Source organism: Botrytis sinoallii, assembly GCF_014898435.1.
Source record: "Botrytis sinoallii strain Bc 23 chromosome Unknown BSIN_025, whole genome shotgun sequence".
Taxonomy (NCBI): domain Eukaryota; kingdom Fungi; phylum Ascomycota; class Leotiomycetes; order Helotiales; family Sclerotiniaceae; genus Botrytis; species Botrytis sinoallii.
The window spans coordinates 18,427-32,478 of record NW_024066052.1 but is presented as its reverse complement, the minus strand read 5'-3'; the positions used below and the strand labels follow the sequence as shown (position 1 = coordinate 32,478).

The 14,052-nt window shown below is 37.4% G+C and overlaps 5 protein-coding genes across 5 annotated transcripts; 3 read left to right on the top strand and 2 right to left on the bottom strand.

Annotated features, from left to right (window-relative positions):
• Nucleotides 1–5,865: 5,865 nt before the first annotated feature.
• EAF02_010338 (uncharacterized protein) lies at nucleotides 5,866–7,242 on the top strand (the record flags this gene model as incomplete). The annotated part of the gene is made up of 1 exon (XM_038906386.1): nucleotides 5,866–7,242. One exon carries the CDS (start codon nucleotides 5,866–5,868, stop codon nucleotides 7,240–7,242), a length of 1,377 nt encoding a protein of 458 aa, XP_038753650.1.
• Nucleotides 7,243–7,924: 682 nt separating this feature from the next.
• On the top strand, nucleotides 7,925–8,699 carry EAF02_010337 (uncharacterized protein; the record flags this gene model as incomplete). The annotated part of the gene is made up of 2 exons (XM_038906385.1): nucleotides 7,925–8,467; nucleotides 8,524–8,699. Exons 1-2 carry the CDS (start codon nucleotides 8,134–8,136, stop codon nucleotides 8,697–8,699), a joined length of 510 nt encoding a protein of 169 aa, XP_038753649.1. The 5' UTR covers nucleotides 7,925–8,133.
• Nucleotides 8,700–8,805: 106 nt separating this feature from the next.
• Nucleotides 8,806–9,115, top strand: EAF02_010336 (uncharacterized protein; the record flags this gene model as incomplete). Its single annotated transcript, XM_038906384.1, has 2 exons — nucleotides 8,806–8,886; nucleotides 8,948–9,115. The coding sequence occupies 2 exons, from the start codon at nucleotides 8,806–8,808 to the stop codon at nucleotides 9,113–9,115; spliced, it is 249 nt and encodes an 82-aa protein (XP_038753648.1).
• Nucleotides 9,116–9,597: 482 nt separating this feature from the next.
• EAF02_010335 (uncharacterized protein) lies at nucleotides 9,598–11,391 on the bottom strand (the record flags this gene model as incomplete). The annotated part of the gene is made up of 2 exons (XM_038906383.1): nucleotides 9,598–11,137; nucleotides 11,194–11,391. 2 exons carry the CDS (start codon nucleotides 11,389–11,391, stop codon nucleotides 9,701–9,703), a joined length of 1,635 nt encoding a protein of 544 aa, XP_038753647.1. The 3' UTR covers nucleotides 9,598–9,700.
• Nucleotides 11,392–11,995: 604 nt separating this feature from the next.
• Nucleotides 11,996–12,449, bottom strand: EAF02_010334 (uncharacterized protein; the record flags this gene model as incomplete). The annotated part of the gene is made up of 2 exons (XM_038906382.1): nucleotides 11,996–12,036; nucleotides 12,110–12,449. The coding sequence occupies 2 exons, from the start codon at nucleotides 12,447–12,449 to the stop codon at nucleotides 11,996–11,998; spliced, it is 381 nt and encodes a 126-aa protein (XP_038753646.1).
• Between the last annotated feature and the right edge of the window lie 1,603 nt (nucleotides 12,450–14,052).

The following is a 14,052-nucleotide window of genomic DNA, read 5'->3' as shown; positions in this document are numbered from 1 at the left end:
ACTTATATGATTCGAATATTAATATATTAATTGAATTTGAGATTTGAATCAAACCATATTCCTAGCCATCTAATTAGAGATTGAGATATAATTGTTTTGGAATTGAATAACGTGATTGGATAGTTTTTCGTTAGTTTTAATGACAAAAAGTGCATTAGCTCAGTTTTCGCCAGATCAAATTGAATAGAATTTTTCGAACTGAGTTTGTAGATTTGTTTCATAGCTCTTTCTAAAGATTTAATATTCTTTTTCTAAATAAATGAATTGGTGATTAGAATAATATTATTTATATAAAAAAGAAACTTCACTGAATTGGATAGAAAGAGGTTCCTGATATATATAAGGAAGAGGATTGGGGAGATTGGGTTGTCTTGTGGTATTCTGGTTGAAATTGGTTTGAAGAATTCGGTTTGACTATTAAAGAATAACTTCAGCTATCTCTACTATAGGAATGAAACTATCCAGAAGATAAGATTTGTTAGTAGTCTTAGTTTCTTGTAGATATTTAATAATCGGTTTTTTGAGATGTAATCAAAAGCTCCCTTTATATTTATAAATAGTATTAAGGTCTTCTTATTAGCTTATTTGTTTCTTTCGATTTCTATAATTAATAATAATACAACATCAATTACTGATTTCTTTTGTCAATCTTCTATTTGGCTTTTATATAGGAGGTGAATAGTTTCCGCTAAAAAACCTAATTGTTAAGCTAGAATCCTTTTATTAATTTTTCCAAGATAGTTTAAGAGTACAATCACTCTATATGCTTTTGGAAGTGAATAATCAGGTTTTGAGGTTTTCTTTAGAATAATTCTAATAGTTTGTTTTAGCATTTAAGGTGATATTCAAGATTAAGAAGTTTGCTGAAAAGAGTGAAAAAGGTTTATGGGATTGCTTTATAAGCCTTTATAATAATTTCTTAAATAATTCTATTTGGGCTAGAAATCTTTCCTTATATTTTGGCTAAGCAAGCATTACTTAATTCAGTTTGAAAGAGATTAGGCTATTTCTATTTCTTGGATTATTTATACCCTTCCCATTATGGTTTTAAAGTAATAGAAGGGGGTGGGAATAGAGTTGATTTGAAAATAGAGCATTTTTCTTTGAAAAAGTTTTCTATTGAAATATCCAATATCCTTTGATTTTGAAAGTCTTTAGTATAGGCTATTACTTTGAAAATTGTTTATGTATCCTTCTTTTCTAGAAATTCATTCTAATAATTTTTCTTTATTGTTTTAATAGCTTGAAAGTACTTATTTCTAGTGATTCAATATTTTTTCTTAAAGCTAAGGTTCTTTGAGTTTGATTCACTTATTTGCTTTATATTTTCTAACTCTTTTCAAAGATCCTTTAATTCAGGTATTCACCATGGTTTAGCTCTTTTAATTGAAATAACTTTGGGTATATACCTTTCAGTTGCTTTTTGAATAATCTTTATAAATTCGCTTGTTGCTTGATCTAGAATTGAATAGTAGTTATCTTTATCTTTCAAGAGATTTAAGGAATCCTCTTTAGTTAAAGTGATTAAGTCTAAAGTAGAAAGAATAGGGGAATATAAGGATTCCGATTTGAGTATTGATTCAAACTTTTCCCAATTCGCTAATTTAGTATTGTATCTAGTTGTCGATTCAGCATTAGAAATAGTTGGAACTTCTTTTCCTTTTAATTCGAATATTATTCCTGTGTAATCAGATCCTATATCTGAAAGCGTTTGCCAGTTGTAAATTTGAGGAGAGATTCCCTCTGATATTAGTATTAAATTAAGGACACTTGGATTAAGAAGATTAGTTCGATAAAAGGTACTGATTCCAGGCTCGTTTAAAAGAGTGAGATTCTAATCTTCAAATCATTCAATTAGTTAATCAGCGTTTCCGCTTTTCTTGGAAAAAGGATCCCACTATAGGTAATGGGCATTGAAGTCGCCTAAGAGAATAGTATCTTGTATAATAGATATGTTATATAAGCACTTTTCGATTGTGAAACCATTCTCTTTAACTTAATCAGCTTCGTTATATATATTGATAATTTGAAAGGTTTTGTTTTCATTTTGATAATTGAAAATTTGTATATCAGAATCTATTAAAAAATCGGAAACTAGATTGATTATAGCTTAAAGAGTTTTTGATATATATAATAGTATACATAGCTAATAATTAGGGTTGAATTTTGATAGTATTTGTGTGAAATTGAAGTGTATAATAGATCTTGAATTTGAGTAATCGATTTCATTTTTAATAATCCAAGGTTCTTAAATCATAATAAAATTGATATTAAGCTCTATTGCAAGCTATAGAATGTTTTCTATAACTTGTAAGCTTCTGTTAAGATTTATTTAAAGGATTCGAATATTAGTATAGCTCATAAATTGGTGTTATCTGCTTTTTGTTAAATTGCTTAATAGATTTTGCAGGTTTTTGAATTTGCTATATACTTTCCTTAATAATTCGAGCATTTGATAGCCAAGTGTTAATGGAACTTTCCTCTAATATCGCAGACTATATATAAATGTACTGATGTTATATGTTTACCCCCACAAAGTTCACAGGAGGGATCCCTTCTATAATATATATCCTGATGTCCAAATCCTTGGCATTTTTGGTATTATATAGTTGGTTTGGATTTATAGAACTTTTCTACTTTTATACTAATGCTAGCAATATATAGTCGTTTTTGAATAACTAGTTTTGCTTTTGATTTTATTGTAAAAGCAATTATTATTGCTCCTTCTCATTAATAGACTCTTTTTGATATTAGTATAAATCAAAAAGGTATTCCTATAGACTTGAAATCCGGATTGAAGGTTTTGATTTCTTCGAGAATGAAATCTATTCTTTTTGATTCTGAGAATTCTTTTATAGATATTTTATAAATAATAACCTTATACCATTCTTGTGTCACGGGGTGACACTAAGCCCTTTCTGTCCTGTCCTGTCCTGCTATATATGTGAGAGTAAGGTAGAACTTCCAGTTCTACCTCCTAGTCTTTTGGGCGTTTAGCTCAGCGGTAAAGCTTCTGAATACTCCCAGAAGTGATCCCGTGACATCTTGATCTTTTTGAATCCTTTCGAATTTGATAAGGTTACTCCAGATTGTCTTCTTTTTTAATAGAAATTGTAATATAAAAGGAGCATTTGTAATAATTATTATATTACTATTCAGTGATAGGATTACTGTTATTATAATCAGGCCTTTGATTCTAATTTTCTGAAATACTTTGTTTATTTGGTTTCGTATTAATATAGGCGAGAAGGAGGTAATATTTGTAATTTCTGGTTTAATTAGAATTAGGTGTTTTTGAATAATTTCAATCTTTTTGTTTATTAAAATAGACTTAATAGCTTTTCCTTTATTAACTAGATTCCATTCTCCTTCTTTTACTATAGTTGTATAATTAGGTTTAATTAATATTGTGGTGATTGGGATTGGATTTTTGGCTAATATTTTAACTTGCAATTCGATTTTCCGTATAGCTGATTCGAGGTGAGTGATTTGAAATACAATAATATTGAAGGCTATAATAAGCTTTCCCTTTTTAGTATATTCTCTGAAAATTTCAAGAAGATCTAAAAACTTAGATTGTTCGTTATATGATTGAATGAGAATGGATACTAGTAATATAAGGTCTCTCACTTTTAGAATTGCTTTCTTTAATATAATTGGTTTGTTTTGTATTCTGAATTATTTATTCTAATTGCTAAGGGATATTGTAGAGCTATGTTTTTTATTCTAATTGAATATATAGATAATATTGATTGTATCTTGAGTAATAAAGGGATTACTAAATAGATTAAACTCTTTAATTCTTTTTTCAGAACTGATTGGCTGATTGATTAATAAAATAAGACTAGAGATTTCGAATTAAGGGTTTTCAAAAGCGAGAAAAGACTTGAAGATATTGGGGTACTTAGAATAATAATAGAATAAGTATTTGGTATAATGGAGGCTTTAGAAGAAGCCTTCATTATAACTATATCCCGAAGTGTTAATGAATTATTAAAACAATCTATATTAAAAGTTATATTCTTATTTTAAAGATTTGAAATAAAAATTTTACACGAATTTTTATATGAGTTTTGTATTTAAAGTGCCAACAATAATATCACAATAACTACTAATCAGAATCACTTGGGGGTAATTGCAATCAATTTGGTTTAATAACTATGATCTAAATCGATCGCGAAAGGGTTGTATTTCGAAGAAAAAGTTTCCTTCGAAATTTGTTGTGTGAGAGGGTAGCTGAGAGGATGAGTATCAACATCAAAGTTACTGCGGAGTATGATGAGGATGAAAATGGCGAAAGCAGCGGTTCATTTAGATAGCCATCAGGTAGCCCAGCGATAAGATTCTTAATCCCGGATCTATTTTCTAAATCGAAGATGTTTGTACACAGTTTAATTGGACCATTGCAGAAGCGTCTTATTGAATGTTCACGTCTCTATGCAAATTAGAAAAATTCAATCCCAAGATTCTGAAAGCCCTCAATTGCTTTAATCTAATCAAATATTTTCCGATTGTATCATCATTGGTTCATTTAATAAGGATGTATACTGGATTGAAAATTGAATTGAAGATATTCTCAAATATTTTAGATGTCATCGGATCGGAATAACCCTATCCCAACATCAGCGTATCACAAGATTACATAAGCATACATGAAATACAACTTCACTACATTTGCTTCTACAAATCCATTACGGAGAGAAGCATCCATCTTTCATCCTTCAGTTTGTTCCCATCGCATACACCATCGATCAGTTACCATGTAGAAGCGCCATTTGTTCATCGCCATTTCAACTCTCCCTTTATCTTTGTCGCACACCATCTATCGATTACCATAATAAAAGCGCGTCTGTCCAACGCCATTTGTCCATCGCCATTTGTCCATCGCCATTTGTCCATCGCCATTTGTCCATCGCCGTTCGTCCATCGATTACCATAATACAAGCGCCATCTGTCAATGGAGCCAACAAAGTTGCTTCTATATTTGTTGTGTACAAGAATCGTATCTTATAGCACCTGTTGCTTAGAAGAACTCCGAAGCTATCTGTATAGTGGTAGTGGTTACGTTCTTTAACACCTGTTGCTTAGAAAAACCCCGAAGCTATCTGTGTAGTGGTAGTGGTTACGTTCTTTAACACCTGTTGCTTAGAAAAACCCTGAAGCTATCTGTATAGTGGTAGTGGTTATGTTCTTTAGCACTTGTTGTTTAGAAAAACCCTGAAGCTATCTGTCTAGTGGTGGTGGTTAAGTTCTTTAGCACCTGTTGTTTAGAAAAACCCTGAAGCTATCTGTATAGTGGAAGTGGTTATGTTCTTTAGCACTTGTTGTTTAGAAAAACCCTGAAGCTATCTGTCTAGTGGTGGTGGTTAAGTTCTTGAGCATCTGTTGTGTAGAAAAAACCCGAAGCTATCTGTATAGTGGTGGTGGTTACGTTCTTTAGCATAAGTTATACTATCGTGAACAGCTTTAACACAACTCACAGATTAGCTTTTATTGGTCAATCCTACGTCTCATTGTATTCCAAGAATCACGACTGTTTTAAATCCGGCATGGTTGCGAAAGTTAGTGGTTTTTTCAATGTAATTGTTGTTTTACTAAACCTATTGCTGATTATAACCACGGAAGTAGGACATATTGGTTCCGATCAAGGGACTTCAGCTACAAGAACCACCTCTCCTTCGCGAGAGAGTGTTTGTAAAATGGAAGGATTCATCATCAGGCGAAACTTTCACGTTAGGCTCTTGCTCGCATCAGAACAATCAGAATCTTAATTTTCTTATGTCAGCAAGCTCTGATACAGACGGTCACATTCATATCTACTTTTCCCTCAAAGTATCTATCAGGCAATCTATTGCGCGAAAACAAATGGAGATGCTGTTTGTTGTTCCTCCGGACGCCAACTTCACAGATTCCTTCACACCTTTTCTGGCATCAGGCATTGATGATTTATCTTTCCTCGACGCTTCTGCCCTTCACCAAGCTGGCATAAGCAAATCAGGACTTGTCATGTGTGTAGAATTCCATCTGACTACGAGTGGTTTTGTCGTTATGAATAAGCGGAAGAAGACTCCTGGGAGTATTACGCCCAAAGATGGTACCTCGAGCGATTTGATCAAAAGACTTAAATCTCTATCCAAAACGAAGATCTTCAGTGTATACATCAGCCCAAGTACTTATGCGCAGGTGAATTTACAAAAATTACACGCGGATTTGATTACTGCCAAACGCAAAACTAACGTGAAGGAAATGTACGTTCAACAAGGGGCTATGTTAGTAGAATGGAGTATGTTTGGACCTCCAAATCGATATGACACATTGCCGCCACAGGACACATTACCACCGCCATACACAAAAAACCCTACACCATTATTAAAGGAAGTGCAGGTTCCTCAGTCGCCACCAGTCATGCTCAAAGATGGATCGCTATCAATTGATACTATCGAAGTGGTAATTGCAGAAACACCGACTCAAACTCCAGTGAGCCCTGATTCCACACCGGTAATGCATGGCATCTTCTCCAGCGTTGAAGAGTTGTTTGACAGCGAACTGGACTTGGACGGGTTTGAAGAGGAATCGAGATACATTACAACAGACTTCGACGTGTGCTCGGATGAAGAATCTCTCGCTAAATTGAATTCTCGAGAACTAAGTCAGCCATCCACATCCACATGCGACTTAGCAATTTTGAATGGACTCCAGGCGAAGTTGATTGAGTGGTTGAAAGGGGTAATGACGCAAAACCCAAATGTATACAAGCACAAAGGTTTAGCTGGAAAGCTATCACTTCTTGGTTATTATATCCGTACATCTAATGCTGAAGGATTTAATGTCACTAGACTCTGGTGTTCTGCGATATTTTTCTACGATCCGCTTGATTCCATCGACACTCCCGAGACCCCCAAGTCATATCACCAGAGCAACAAACATCCCGTCTCACAGATTTTCGACCTGATTGAATGGGCTAATACGTTTCGCTATGGCGCTGAGTTTAGTCCGCCTCTGGTGAATGATTTTGTGAAGCTAGGTAGCGCTGCTCGCTCCTTTATCGCATCTCGGACGCAGCAGAACCAAGAAAATTTTGATAATCGGAAAAGTGTTTGCATGGCTCGTATATTGACTGCATTTGGCACATCGGATATTGGTGAAAAGAAGCGCAAGGCTGTTTCTGGAAAAGAGCGTAATCTCTTGGAAACTCCTGTCAATGAGGTATCTAAGCGAGCCAGAATATTGAATGAAAGATGATTTCAAACAAATTCATGCGTTCAATCATCCCAAAATCGCCGATATATCTCCAGAAATCAGTGACACTTTTTGGCACTCAAAAAAAAACATGCTAGTGAGAGAGTAACACAGTAATATTACGACTGACTGATCAATTTTAACTCCAATTGAATTGAAGATTCGGACCGCCACCTGCAACATAATCTAATATAATTAGTTGGTTCAGTAAACTATTCTTTCAATCCGTCGCAACCCCGCTTCCTGTTTAAATAATAAAAATATTCTTAAATCTAATATCTCGAAAGATATAGTATGAATATAGGTATAGGTTTTAAGTAGTGTTAAAAATAATTATAAAGAGTACTAGCGAGGCTATTGTTATTTTTACTTACGAAAGACCGAGAAAAAGCTCGTTCTCTATAATATAGAATACCTTGTTAGCAGATTAGGCTTGCTCAGGTTCTCGTCATCCATCAGATAATGTGTTCCTAATTTTTATATCCAATTAATACTCGTGCGGCCAGAAAGAAGTGTGCCACACTCCACTCACAGGCATGTCCCATAAGGTGGTAAAATACAAGATGATTGATGGCCCATATTTAGGTGGAGTGCTGCATACTTTCTGTCAGCACGAGTATCATGTATTTAAGAAATGAACCTGCAGACTCAACACGCTTATTCTCTTAAATGGAGCAATGCAAGCTGACATAGTGCAAACTGTTGGTACCCGCTGTTGAGATGCCTTCAGACCCATAATGTGACTTGCCGTGTTCCAATTCTCCAAAGAGAACCTACTATAATATGGCAATTTCTCTCCCACTCATCGGCTCTTGTAGCATTTCTTCAAAACTCCTCACGCATTACTGCAAAAAAAACTAAAAAAAAACTTCAAATTCTCAAGTTTTCTTCAGAATGTCCACTGCCCCTTCAGTTCCAGTTCCCCCGCTCGACGCACCCTCATCTACAGTCCGGGAATACATTTCTCACATCCTTCATCATCATTACGATGTCCCCAAGGACAAAGCCGAGACCCTGGCCGCGCAATGGAAATATGGTCGCGGAGCAGAGCTCCGAACCTTCGACGTCGATACGTTTCGCTCGATCTTCGGTGTTGAGGCTGGCACCTTGTTATTCGCATACGTAATGAAGGAACTGGGTTTATCGAAAGCCAATTCCAGCAAAAAGCTCGCTGGCGGAGGAACGCCCCAGCGGGCGGAAAGGGATATTTTTGGATTAACTCCTGGCTGTACGTCTACCGTCTTTTCTATCGGGTGCTGCTGAATTAGCTGACGTGATGCAAAGTATCGCTCGTCTATTTGACCTTGGGCCTCAGTGTGGCCTTTGGTGTTATATTGTGGTCTGAGATGGGGACGGCACGTTTTGAAAAAATACAGGTCCTGATTTTCCTGGCTATGTTTTCGTTTGTTGCCTTTTTGGTCTCGTACCTGGTGTATTACTTTCCTTTGGGTACAGATTGATCGATAGGTGCCTTTTGGAAAAAGTCCAGGATGCAATTTCTTTCATTTCAAACTAAATTTTGGATAATCACCGTGTATCTCATATTTTTCCTTTTGTCTGAACATCATGTTTGTTGCACAAGGGCTTAGGGTTAGACAAATGTACTGTACGGCATTGAAATCTCAATCTCTTCCACAAACCGACTCAGTATGTATCCCTCCGTATGTCGGTTCATTACCTCCATTAACCCCACAACACTGATTCAGAGGTTTGTGAGGAAATAAATTCATTTTTCCTTGTGGTTGAGGATCCTGATGTACCTGCACCCAGTCCGGTTATTCATGGTATTTACTACGATATTCCTCCTTCAAGATTGAAAGTCCGCAAGGAGGATTTCGTAGAAGTGAAGAAGGATGATTGTGGTGGCAGCAGCTAATTATTAGCGTGTGGTTTTAATCATGCAGTTAATGGCCAGAAAACGATTGGGGAAGGCCCAAAGCCGGTGTTGGGATATGGTGTACATAGGTATTTTTTCAAGTGATGGGATTGAGTGGAGTGTTGGATGCAACTGAGAAATTTGGGAGAGAACAGCTTGGGGGCTTGCTGGAAGGCAAGGTGTTGTTGGCCTTGGGAGAGTGGGTGGGGATTTCTGGAAAGTTGGAATGAGAAGTGATCAGTTTTTTTTTGGTATGAATTCAAGACAAATGTCGAGAGGTGGATAGTGATCGAGAAAAAGGGTTTGTTTGGCTCCGAGTAGATAATTCATCGTCATACTGATTGCTCAAACTGCAAAGAGCTGCAAAGACATGCCTCCTCTTCATGAGGATGGATTTATAGTTCCTGCCCGCCTACACAGTAAGCATGAGTTCTATGCATGCAAGAAGATCAAAGAAAACGTCTGCCAATTTGTCGAGACATGGAAAAAGAATGAATTGTAATGATCTAAGGTATCTTCTAATTATGATGGTTATTCTAAAATTTCTCGGTGACTCGAAAAACAAAGTATACTCTGATCGCTTAATTATCTAGCTGCATAAAATATAGACCAAGGAGATGAACTCTCCTGAACGCTCGGCATCAGAATATTGACTCCCGCCTGTTCCGCAACCGGATCTTTTTCACTTAGTATGATATCTGCGGTGTTGACCGGTTCACCATATGGCCAATCGGTGATTTCGGCGGCAGTTTTAGAGGAAGAAGAGCCACCAAACATTTTGGAGAAGAATTTAGATATGGCACTCTGAGCTGGTGGTGAAATATTATCACAGATGTTCTCTGCTAGACCAAGAGGGAGGAAAATTCGAGGTTCTCCAGATACTATGGTGATATTCGTTGATCGTTTGACTTTGAAAGATTCTCCCGTGAGAATGTCGACTATTATGGTACCATTCTTGAACATGGTAGGTATGGAGACATTCTTGTATCTGGCTTGGCTACCTAGGTTGGTCAGCACCATGAGCACGGGGCCCTTCTGCGTAGCAGCAACATTGTCTTCAATGTAAAGTTTTGTGGTTAGATGTGTGCCAAATCCTGCGTCCCAACCCAGTTTTCTGATCTGATTCAATCGTGCGATGTATTGGTATAGCGGTGTGATGTTATAATTGGATTTCCACATCAGCTCTCGCGAGCCGGGATCACCATCTCCAGAATAAGATTGTTCTTGTCCATAGTAAACAATTGGCACACCGTCGGTGAGTAGAGTCCATGCCATAGCATTCTTTACAACAGCCAAGTCCGCGTTCGTGTCGCTGGTAAACCGTGGCATATCATGATTCTCCATGAAAGTCGACATTTGCTGCGTGTCGCGGAATTTCGATCGGTATGCAGGAGTGAGGAGATTGATCAGCTCATACATACTTCCGCCATCCCTATGAAACGCTCTCTTCAGAGGATAATATGTCCCGTAGTCCAGAAGGCCTCCAACATAAGGTTGATATGAGCTTAAGTAGTCAGGATCACCTGATAATACCTCCCCCACCGACCAGACCCCAGCAGCCCGAATAAAATCCGGCCAGAAATTCTTCCTGACATGTTTGACGGTGTCAAGTCTCAAACCATCAATTTTAAATTTCTGTACAAGTTTTGTGATCCAGGCTTGGAGGGTGAGTACCACGGTAGGATCCTCCGTATTTAGATCAGGCAATGGCACATGTCCATCCCCCAGCCATCCTTCCTCGCTTTCCTGTTGATTTTCGTAATTTGTAATATATGACTGTGGATGATAGTATGATGAATCATTAAAAGGTACGTATCTGGAATATTCCACTGTGGGAGGCGAACCCATATGATTGACAACTATATCAACCATCAAAAACATACCCCTAGCGTGCAAGGCATCCGACAGGGCGAGTAAATCATCAGCGGTTCCAAAATGTGGATTTACTGAGTAAATATCCTCTGGCCAATAACCATGATAGGCAACTCCATATTCAGTCAATTCTTCGATGTTCTTAGTGATCTGTATGGAATCATTAGTAAATGCAAGTAGAACACTGATGAGGCTGAAAAACAAACGGGTGAAATCCAAACTGCATCGAAACCCATTCCTTGAATATAATCAAGTTTAGATATTATTCCCCTCCATGTTCCACCACAATATTCTCTCATCCCAGGATCTGGGCCTCTATCTGGATTATTCTCATCTTCTATGGCAAATCTGTCGGTGAGCACTTGGTATATGGAACGTCTTTTCCAGGCCTCGGCATTGGACATGGTGTAACAATTGACGGTGGAGAAAAAAGCGAGAGAAATAATTAAAAGGAAAATATTGATATTCCTTGCATCTATCAAGGCAGCTTCTGGGTTACATGACTTTTTATATTGTTTGAGAAAGGAGAGGAAATACGAGATACACAGATCATCACATACATTTGTAATTTTATTTCTCTTTTGAGTTCGTATTGAAGGGGATAACCTTGCCAGCCAAATATAGAATAAGACATCACGTGATGCTCATCTCCCCTATCTTGAGCCTCACTGCACATCATTATTCTTAATCGAGACAATGGATGATTCTCGGAACCTTGCGCTTGGAATGTAATCAAGGAACCTCGTAATGCTTAAATACGAACATTTTATTTTATTAACCACACTTCGAAGAATAGAGAAGTATGATCTTACTCCTCAATTGCACCCTTTTCGAACCGAGATCCCACCTTGCTGTGCCTGGTACTAGTGTACAGTCATTATCGGGTATCGCTATATCCCAGTGTCCAAACGCCACAAGTTAATGACAACCTTGAACCCCCAGAAGAAAATCCCATCTGTTACGCCATTACCCATTCCAGTCTAAAGATGATCAAGAGGTATCGCACTATTATGTAGTGTCCTCAACAAAGTTGTCTTCACTATCAAGTGCTTATTTTGTCTTGGTTTCTAAGAATATCAGTCAGTAACTGAAGATATGTATGTGTATGCGAAGAAAACATACCCAAGGCCGCCTCGTTGTCTATTTTGATCTCGTCCCATACTCTTTTGCAGCCATTGAAGATGGCGGTGCAAAAGCCTTGGCAAAAACCGCTGTAACAACGGTAGACACATATAGCACACATTGTCTGCCAGCTTGGTTTAAAATGCCGATAAAGCATGATGGGGGCTGTCGGTTCAATGGCTTTCATCGAAGGACTTCGTTTGGAGCGAGGTTTCGTCGGGCCCATCATATAGTCGAAGGCACGATCGCTGCTGTAGCTAGCTGAAATTCCGATTGCCGCACTGCTGGCCACAAACCCTGCACGGGGGAGCATTCTCCTAAATGCTACACGTGCCGGCATAGTTATTAATTATTGATTGTTTGATTGTCGGAACCGAATTGAGGAATTTGATAATAGGTTTCAATGACAGGAAAAGTTATATGAAGAAAGATATGAGGAGGAAGTCTGAAAGAATATTTTCTATATATATATATATATATATATATATATATGCAATTCTTTGGGTTTTAAGCTGTCAGTAGTCTTGGAAGTTGTGATGTATGTCACGTGTTTAACGTGTTTAGGTGATATCTTAGTATAAGACTAGCTTAAACTAAGCAATACTTTATTATATAAAAGATAAAGAGATCACTTAGAATTCTCCTCTATGGTAGGCCTAGGCCTTTTGAAGTGTGTCTTGATTTGAAGCTACCGTACTAGTGAGTATGGATCACACCTAGAGAACATCCCCCTTATACCATACCCAAACTTTTCCATCAGAACCTCAGCACATTGATTTTATCGCTCGCCTCTAGATTAATCCTAGCAAAACTTGAATTCGTTGAGCTCTGCAAGCCAATTCCTAGAGACTAGAGTCGCAAATGCTACAACAACGTATCCAATAGTCCGGACTGCAGTCCAACAATATAAGAGTTTGAATTTCTAAAAGTAACTATAGTTTAATGTTCTAAATTTCCGAGTGCGCGGGGTATAGCACTAATGATTCGTTGACTACCGAACCTCCTAATAAGGTTATGTTATACAGTTACCCAGTACTTCAGAAGAAGGAGCTAGGTCTAGACTAATATAGAAATCCTACGTCATATACAAATTCTTTTACAAAAGCCTTATTAATATGATGATTTTTTACCAGGGTTCAAAATATCCTTAAAATCTAAGAGTAAGAGACTATGATCGAATCGCTGGTAGAGTAGAGAACCGTTCATTTATATTAGCTATGTATACATGATCGTTTTCATGCGTGCCCGGCGAACATGTACATCGCGATTGAGTGCGTTTCGTGAAAAAAAGGGTGTATACAGAATCAAAAGCGTATGAAATAGTTCATGAGTTAAAGTTTGAACCAAGACAAATTATATGTCACAATCACCTACTAGAGCATACCGATAGAAGTCAAACAAGTAGAATAAGAGTTTTAGGTTATTGCATTTTGGATTTGTGTGTCTAAATGATCATCTAACTACAAACAGTTTTGTTCTCAACTATCCTTTTTTTTTCATACCAACCCCACAACCCCACAACCCCACAACCCGTGAAAAGCTTTACCACAAGATCAGTGTCAGCATAGCACTAATAACAACTGTTGCACTCAATTATGCAAAGTGTTGTTGGTGTAATACACTTCAAGTTTGGAGACCCCCAAGACGCTTTCGGATAGTAAATAGTACTCGAGTAGTACACGTGAAAGCCGTTTGGTTAAGGGTGATTCTGTCGCAAAAACTTTGAGATTGATAGCAACTGCGCCGCATGTCATGTCGAAGCTCTGAAACAAAACGAGTATTGTTTTAGAAATTGCTCGAAAGTCGGGGCTAGAATCGTTTGAAGATCGAAATGTGGTGTCGAGAGACGAAGACCTCACTGCTAATTGCTTCAAAAAAAGGGTACAATGCTCGAGAGTCAATGGATTACACCACTCAAGCTGCTGTCGTCATGTTCTGTGCAG